This window comes from Copadichromis virginalis, linkage group LG7 (genome assembly GCF_057382275.1).
Source record: "Copadichromis virginalis isolate Kocher_CV1m ecotype Utaka linkage group LG7, C_Virginalis_male_GT1.1, whole genome shotgun sequence".
In the NCBI taxonomy this organism is placed as follows: Eukaryota; Metazoa; Chordata; class Actinopteri; order Cichliformes; family Cichlidae; genus Copadichromis; species Copadichromis virginalis.
In genome coordinates this window covers 15,006,840-15,015,686 of record NC_140624.1, presented here as the reverse complement: position 1 = coordinate 15,015,686, position 8,847 = coordinate 15,006,840, and the positions used below count along the sequence as shown (strand labels likewise).

At 41.6% G+C, this 8,847-nt stretch overlaps 1 protein-coding gene across 2 annotated transcripts; it reads right to left on the bottom strand.

Moving 5' to 3' along the window:
• Nucleotides 1-214: 214 nt before the first annotated feature.
• On the bottom strand, nt 215-6,740 carry pgghg (protein-glucosylgalactosylhydroxylysine glucosidase). 2 transcript variants are annotated; one of them, XM_085462002.1, is made up of 14 exons: nt 6,497-6,739; nt 5,789-6,094; nt 5,497-5,707; nt 4,992-5,427; nt 4,788-4,907; nt 2,634-2,765; nt 2,453-2,564; nt 2,259-2,331; nt 2,027-2,163; nt 1,815-1,948; nt 1,389-1,484; nt 1,213-1,310; nt 893-1,116; nt 215-522 (listed from the first exon to the last, which is right to left on the bottom strand). In XM_085462002.1, the coding sequence occupies exons 2-14, from the start codon at nt 6,030-6,032 to the stop codon at nt 446-448; spliced, it is 2,094 nt and encodes a 697-aa protein (XP_085318128.1). In that variant the 5' UTR covers nt 6,033-6,094; nt 6,497-6,739; the 3' UTR covers nt 215-445. The 2 variants fall into 2 exon arrangements, with proteins under 2 accessions (XP_085318128.1, XP_085318129.1); XM_085462003.1 differs by lacking the exon at nt 215-522 and having other exon boundaries at nt 967-1,116; nt 1,262-1,310; nt 6,497-6,740.
• Between the last annotated feature and the right edge of the window lie 2,107 nt (nt 6,741-8,847).

The following is an 8,847-nucleotide window of genomic DNA, read 5'->3' as shown; positions in this document are numbered from 1 at the left end:
TCCCATCTTGATCAAGGACAATTAGCATACATAAAATATAAAAAATATACAAAGATTAAACTCAAATGTCAAAGCTGCTCTGAACTAAAGTGAAAGGAAGAGATTCAAAACTAAAACAAAAACACTAAATAAAAATACGTAATTATAATAACTCTGATAATCATATTTCCTTTGACATCACAAACTTCAATAACTCAGTAATTTAGACTCAAAGTTTCTCTGTATTTCTTTAATTAACTTTAAAAGTCCACAAATATTACACAAATCCATCAGTGTAGTACTGTATTTGTTGCCCTGCTCAGATCCGTAGCTGCTGGGGGACTTAAATTAATACTGCCCTTCTTTATTCCATACATTTAGTAAATCAAGCAAAATATAATAAAAACAAATAATATGCTTTCAACTGTCAGCATGTGAAATGTTTCGGAGGATCGGTGCTCAGGTTTCAGAAAGGCCAGCAGGAAGCAGCTGAAATCAGTTTGCAAACGTATCCGGGCTCTCGAGGGAAAGTTACCGGCTGCCCTGAAAATATAGACGTATACAAGTTTGGATCAGGTTCAGGTATGCACACCGGTTTCAAATCTTTTTCTGGCAGGCTATGCTTTTGAGTTCATGCCCCACACATTATTTTTTGACATCACTTCCAGCCTAGATAAGGTAAGCTGGAGAAGATCACAGTCTTGAAGTTTTTTCCCTGATTATGAGATTCATATGTTTTTCACTTCTATCAATATTGTGTCCCCATATAAACAGTTAAATGATAATTTCTTTTTGCTATACTGTGAGAAGTGTTTGTCTCTTATTAACATAGAAACTATCAAATTATCTTCATGAATAAAACTTTCTCTGAAGAACTGCATGTTCAAACTGCATGTTTGAACTTGTGCTTTACCTGGTGTGAGGGGGATTTTAGTTCCTGATGCCTTCAGGACAACTTGTAAATTACAGGGCTTAGTATTGCCTGGACTGCCTTCCTGTTCCCTCAGTATGATACAGACTTCTTCCTTCCTCAGCAGCCAGTCCATCTGGCTGCCCAGGTAGTTCACACCACGGACACAAAGCTCGCAGACGTCGTTGGGAAGCAGTGACGAGAATGCCAGGCAGTCCTTCTGAACTCTAGGATATAAAACAAGTATGTGAAGCTTTGTATCACTGTGAACACACTGTGGACTGAACACACCGAAGTGTTTATTTCCTGGATTAAGAACTAACCTAAAACCGGTGTAGCCAAACAGCACAGCTTGCAGAAATCCTCCCATACCTGTGAGAAAGTTGACTGCACCGGAGCCATCGGATGATTCACTCCATACCTGCGAGGAAAGGTAATCAATCTTTCACCCAGTAAATGTCAGGTGTGTGTTTATGTGGATGTGTGAGCCAAAGGGTACCTGGAACGGGCCCTGGATGTTGTTGAAGCACTTTTCAAGTAAAAGCTGAGCTTTCTCAGCCTCCCCGAGCTCCAGCCAGCCGATTGCAAACATCCCCTGAAAAAGGAAAGTAAAAAGTTTTGATTCAAATATGAACACAAAAGTCAGTCACTGCACCACAGTGAGAAGTAAGACTTCTTATTAAGTACATTAAGTACTGATTTGGATCCTCTTTTGTCTTAATAACTACTTTAACCTCCTAAGACCCAAACTCTTTCATGGCATGCATTTTTAATTTCTTTCTGCTATTGGGACAAAATATGATGTCCACATATGTGAATGTCAGGTCCAAGGAGGTTAATTCTTGTTGACACAGATTCAACAAACCTCAAATTTAGTTCATTCAGCAGTTTCATGTGACCATAGAGGATGCTGTGTCTTTCATACCCATGTCATGGCTGGACCGTGAGGGTCTGTCACTGGCTCGTATGCTTCAAGGTCATTCCTTCTAACCTCTGGGGACATCGGCAATCCAAGAGGATATCCCAGCATCACTGTGTCCGCCTGCTTCACGGGATGCCCTGTTTGTCACCCAGAGGATATTCTAGCATCAAGTTAAGAATATTTAAGGTTCTTTCTTAACAGAAACAAATATTAACCTTTAATGTAGCCGTCGTACTCAGGGTGGTACTGATGCTCTTCGTCAAAAGGTATCTTAATGTATTCGGCCACTGCTTGCCATTCCTTGGGCGCAGGGTGCTGAAGGAGTTCAGCCAGTTCAACAGCAAACTGAAGACTGAAGACAAATAAGATATTTTCATTATTACTGGTATTGATAAGACATAAGTTATAAGGTGTTATAGTTATAAGTTTAATCTTGAATACAAATACCCAAGCTTGGCCACTGTGTTTGTGTACACAGAGTCACTGACATTGTAGTAATATTCATCGGGTGGCATGACACCTGAATGGAAACAACATGAAGTTAACGTTCAATATAAAATAAACCAAAGTGTGAGTAAGATCCTTTCATTAAAGCGGGTAACTGATGCACTGAATTTATTTGGCGTGACGAGGTTGAGTACCATCTAGGTGATATTTCTGGTCCTCGGGCTTCCAGGTTACCCTTGAAACCCAGTAATCAGCCACACCATAGATGACCTCGCTGCCCAGTCCCTCTCTGAACATGGACAGATCCTAAAGCAAAGAGCTAGATTAACGACGCCAGGTAGGAGGGACAGTGAGTGGGGATGTGAACGAGCATACCTCGGTGAGGTAGAGATAGTGCTGGAAAGCCAATGTGACATCTCCGTTGATGTGAATCTCTTGTTGTCCATAAATGTCCTCTGGACACACCTCTCTCCCTGACACAGCACTCTCCCACGGGAACTTTAGACCCTGTAAAACAGCATATTTCTTTAGAAGACTCAGACTCTGTTTGATTGTTATTATTAAAAAGTAAAGCCGGACCTACAGAGAGTCAAATATATGGCTCTACAATAGCATACAGCAGATACTAACTGTGCACCAATGGTGCAGATGTACAGAAAATATTACAACCACTAGGGTCTGAGGTGTTAATACAGCTTTATTCTCATGCCAAGTTCATCTTTATTCTAGGATTTTCATTATTATATCCCAGTTGTTACTCTTACTCTCAGAATATGTCACACAGTTAAACAAAACAAAAACAAACTGCAAGAAAAAAAGGATTATAAGAGAACATGGATTTTCCACTAAATATGGGCACTGTGAATGCACCAGGACATGCAACAGCTATTACGATCATAATCTCTTTCCAAGTAAGTGATGGAAGGATACCAGGTTTCAACAAAGTCGTCCTGTTTATCTTTTACAGTATATCTGATTTTACAGTTGAATCTGTCGTTTCTGCCTCACTGTTGTACCCACTGCTTGTTTTGTTTTTTTTACAATCTAACACTGAGTTATTTGCCTGAAATTCCTCAGAAACTCTTAATAGTATTAAGATTTGCTCTGGTTCTGAGTAGTTTTGATATTACAGATTATATGTCCAACCTGTAGTATTGCTTATACAGCATCCTTGCAGGTAACTGTGAAAGTATTCAGAAGGTTAATATGTCACATCCTATATTAAAAAAAGCACAACATTTGAAAAAATGTCTTAATGGACTTTATTGTAAATATCTGCACAGGAATATTAATTCCACTGTGTCAGGAATGTGTTTTAAGACCTGTTCTGATAACAAAATCCGCCTGCGAGCCTCTAAAACTGAACAACGAACATGTTGGATGTTATTGTTTAGTCCATAACCAAATATTTAGAGAGTTTGGTTGGGTGGAAATTGTGTAAATCTACCAAATGGAATCACCACTGTTGGTGGAAACTAATATTAACACGAATAACTTGACTGTTTAACCAACATTAAACAATGGTTGAACAATAATTGGTTACAGCTAAACCCGGCCAAAACAGAAACTTTTGATTATTGCACCAGACCAGACAGTGCAATACCTGATATTAAACGGCGACTGGGTGACTTAGGTTCCTCACAGAAACATAACCTTAGAAACCTGGGTGTTGTTTTTGATGAAGCTTTTTCTTTGGAGGGACATTTAAATCAGATAGTAAGAACCTGCTTTTTTCACTTGAGGAAGATTACAAAACTTAGATCTATCGTGTCGATAAGTGAACTCGAGATGATAATACATGCTTTTGTCTCTACAAGACTCGACTACCGTAACAGCCTGTTTACTTGTCTAAACAAGAAAGGGCTAGCTCGTCTACAGGTTGTTCAAAACTCTGCAGCGAGGCTACTGACCCCCTCAAACAAGGGAGCTCACATGACCCCTGTGTTACAGTCGCTGCACTGGCTACCAATCAGATTTAGGTTCCATTTTAAACTTCTAGTTTGAACTTTTAGAGCATTACAGGGACAGGCCCCTCCCTATGTTGCTGATTTGATTCGTACACATACCTCTTCTCGTAACATGAGGTTATCAAACCAAAACCTTTTAGTGGTCCCCCACACTCGTTTTAAAACTCGAGGGGACTGATCTTTCCAAGCTGTTGCACCCAGACTGTGGAATGCACTTCCCCAATTTCTACGGTGTTTGGATTTGGTGGAGACCTTCAAAAAGCAGCTAAAGACATTTTTATTTCAAAAAGCTTTTAACTAGACCAGGGTTTTTATGATGTATTTATGACTGTACTGTGTTTTTACCTTGTAAAGCACTTTGTGACACATGTCGATGAAAGGTGTTATATAAATAAACTTAACTTTATTTTATTTTTTTATTATTGTAACTTTGTTATTTACTTTACTGTGTTCTGATGTACCACCACATCATGAGTGCGTTTGTGTGTTCTGTTTTCAGAGTTGAACAGAAAAAAAAACAGTAGAAACAAAAAACAAAAACACTCCACCGATCGTCTTATACCTTGTAGCCTTGCTTTTGGGCGTTGTCTTTAGCACCATCTATGGTCCCCACCCTGTACTCCAGCACAGCTCGGGCTAGTTTCGGATAAAAAAGGGCTATCCCGGGATACATCCAGATGTCCTGCCACAGGAAGGAAGAGTCATTGTGTGACACAACATATAACAGAATCAACAACACATGGCCATTGGCTGAATCTAGCCTCACTTGGTCCCAGAAAACATGGCCCCAGTAGTCCTGGCCTTCTCCACCATTAGAGAGCCCTCCTGGACTGACTCCACCAAAAGAGCTGGAGGTGTCATGTATGGACGGGAAAGCGCTGAGGAGGTAGAACATGCAGCCAATCAGGGCCTTGCAGAGGCTCTCAGACCCTGTCACCTCCACTTTGCTCTGCAGCCACAGCTCTTGCCAGGCCTTCTCGTGAGATGGACGCAGACTACCAGTTGCCATCAGATTCAGGCCCTCATCAAAACTGGCCTCAGCCAAGTCTAAACTGCTGGCTGCAACCAGGATGAAACCCCAGCGAGCCTCGCTGTGCTCGGGAGGGAGCATCAGAGTCACGGGCACGGGGGTCCAGATGAGGTGCACAGTAGGACAAGAACCTCCAGGGTACTCAGCTGTGGTTGTCTGTCCCTGGATGTGGCTGAGAGAGGGCTGGATTTAGATTGTGCAACAGTTTTTCCTTTTACTAAAAAAATGTTGTTAGCCTCACCTGCCTCCTCTGTAATCAGGACCGGTCTCAAACCTGATGTCTTTGCTTTGAGGTGTGAATGAGCTGACCAGCTTAACCGTGACAGGCTCCTGTGAGGTCGCCTGACGCTCCAGCAGGATCTCCATCACCATCAGGTTGGGATAGTGTCGGTGAGAGTACAAAGACTGTGTGGCAGTGGCGCTAGCGGAGCTCAGAGTGTGAATAAAAATGCCTGCACAAGAACAGGAGAGAGAAGTATGAGACCAGATCGGCAACAACACCATTGAGAAAACACCTGCACAGGAGAGTCTACCTTTGTGGGTGTCCAGGCTGTAGGTGTGTTGGACAGGTTCCTCTAGCTCCACCTTAACAGCTAGAGGGCAGGGGACATCTGCTCTGTGGCAGCGCCCGCCCTCCCCATTATAAACGCCCCCCATGTGCATGATATTATTGTACACCCTCCAGCCCAGATGGCCATTCGCAAGTGGAGGGAGGAAGCGGAGGTTACTAGGGAGGGTGTCGGTGGTGAAGATGTAAGGGTCCGAATCACAGGACATGATGAGGAGATTACCTTCACTTTAAAGGCTCAAATCAAACCAAGAAGTCAGGAAGTTTTCACCTAAATGATAAAAATGTTTGATTTGGAGTGAAAAACCATTAAGATTAATAATGCAAACATAAGACTGTAGATCTCAAAGGCTTTTTTCCTCTGTGGACCTGGACCCTCTATTTTTCACAGGTTCACGTTAGTAAGACCATTTGCAGAGTGTAGACTTTGACACTTATGTGTCACAAGCCATGCCTAAATATAACCATAAGATGTGTCATGCAGACACTGGTTGAAATTTAGCAACGCAAAAACAAAAATACACAAATAAAGATAAAATGTCCCCTTATCAAGTAAAATCATGGTTTCAAAACACATTAAAGTTAAAGCTCTGTCGCTGCTGCCAGCAGCATGCACAAACACGTACAGTAAGTCCTTAAACTCATTACTTAAGCGGGAATTTTTTATTCTCACGTGAGAAGGAAGAAGCATCTGTTTCCGTAACAAAGAAGAATGCAGGAAAACCAAAGTCCAGGCGAGACCCGGACGAGATCCCAAACCGCTTGTTCTTTAGGGCTCAACTCATGAAACAAAACAAAACAAAACAAACCCAAAACTTTATGTGCTTTTATTTGTTCGAGATTTCATATCTAGTGCACTCGAAAGTTGTTGATGAAGTAGCTCTAACTCGTTTGTAGGAGGAGACCTGTGTCGTGCAGCACAGAAAATCTGGATTTAGTTCAGGTCTCATGTAAAACATGGGCTGGATTAACTGTGGAGTTTAAAGTCAGTTAATTAAATCCAGATGCTCTGTTAAAAACAGCATGCCCTTTCCGTGTTACTGGCGATGTCAGGTGCACTTTTCATGTTGTGCATAAAAGCAAGACATTAATGTAAACTTTATTTAAATGCTGATAGTTTAATGAGACCGGTTATGTCACAGGCTCAAATGGCTGCTATCTTATCCGTACATATATCCAATTAAATCAGCAGCACACTCTTCAGGCCACACAGAAACACTGTTTGTTGTCGGCCTGTTCCCCAGAGGCATCACGTCACTTTCTCCAAATTAAAGCTCCTCATTTTCCCATCGGCTCCACAGTCACACTAAAAGTTTTCTCTTTGCTTTAGCAGTCAGACTTAGATGCATTGTCCTCGTTCGGATTTTCTAAACACAACATTTTCAGTTATATTTATGTTATAATTAACTAATTAATAAAAGCTCCAAAGATAAAGATCACCATCGTATTTTCCGTTATTGCATTTTTAAGCTTTCCAGTGCTGCACCTGTCCTCCTGTGGGCTGTGGGAAAAATAGATAAGGTAGATAAAACGTAGGGCTCTATGAATGCGTGCTTAAAATAGCTTGTAGTCTGAAGTCCTTTGTTTGGGCAGTAAGACTAGAAAAGCGCCAGTCCTCTGTCAGTACCAGCCACATACATTGAACCTCTCAAATAGAGTGTAAGGCTAAATACGAGGTATCCTGTGAAGTTTTTGATCGCTGGCTCTAGGACAACACTTTTATGAGTGTCCCTGTTTCGTTTGTACCGTGTGAGGACACCAGGACATCAGAGCAAGTGGGCAGCTTGAGTCACATCCTGCTGTTACTTTGCTTTTATGTAGATTGGATGGGTAGCAACCCATCCAATCTACATACAAAAAGAAATAAAGCCATAGATGTCCATGAAACAAATTATGTGCCAGTTATTTAATGGCAAGCCTATTTGTTGAAATGTCACTGCATCAGTTTTTATCATAAAGCTCAACTTAGATAAATCATAGAAAGAACTCTACAGTGTATTGTTCTGGGCTGGGTGACCTCTTGCAGATATCCCCAGTAGTGTCAACCCAGTGTCCAGACCTGTGAATTTGCCCCTCCCTGCTGCCGTGACTGATTCAGATAAAGAGGTAAACGATGCGTTTTGATTTGGCAAGTCACACAACTTCAGATTTTTGACATCAGCAGTCATTTAACAAACAGAGGAGATGATGCTGGAGCTGTCGGCTCTGATGTTCTTTGGTGAATGCCGATTGATCTGCATAGTGCTGCACAGGTCCCACTGAAGGAGTTTTTCTAATCTAAAAGTCTCTGAATCTGCTCTTCCCATTCCTCCTGGCAGTTGAGGGATTGATGCCCTCAGTTCTGTCCAGGTATCCTCATGTAACGGCCCATCTCAAGATTTCTGCTCCGCACTCTTGAGTATGTGCTGGTGCGTCATTCACGTTCCACAGGAACAGCTTTAACTTCTTATCTGCATCGGGTTTATGAGCCATAAGTTATTCTCTGCGCCACAAGTGTTTAATCTCTGCAGATTTATTCTCTGTGTGCACCTTGGAAAAGATGAAGATGTGCCAGAGGTCTGCTGTGTTTCAACAAGCTCAACTATCTTGGGACTGATAGTCAGGGTGTCGCCACATCTACTGATTCGGTTTGGAGACAGTGTGTGTTTTGCGAGCCCCAAATTTATGTGCTTATAATTGATGACTCAATGGATTCATTGATTTACAGGAGAAAATCTTTAGTTAGAAACATATTCTCTGTATACAGGTCAGTCTGTTAGGGTCAGGTCAGTCACGCTTGCACACTAAAAGTGAATCCAAAGTAAGATTTGGAATACCGAAGCCACCATAAAGCTGTTGCCAATTCGGTTTGGGTCTTAAAGTGTATGCTGCCAAAATATCCAGTTAACCAGTTACTGAGAGAAAATGGCCAAACAATCAACCTGAAAATTTTGGTCTGTTGCCTGTTTTATTTGATGTTGATCTTGGCTTTACTTCCCCGATTACAAAAGCATTGTCTCAGATTTATTTTTATTGCCGAGTCCA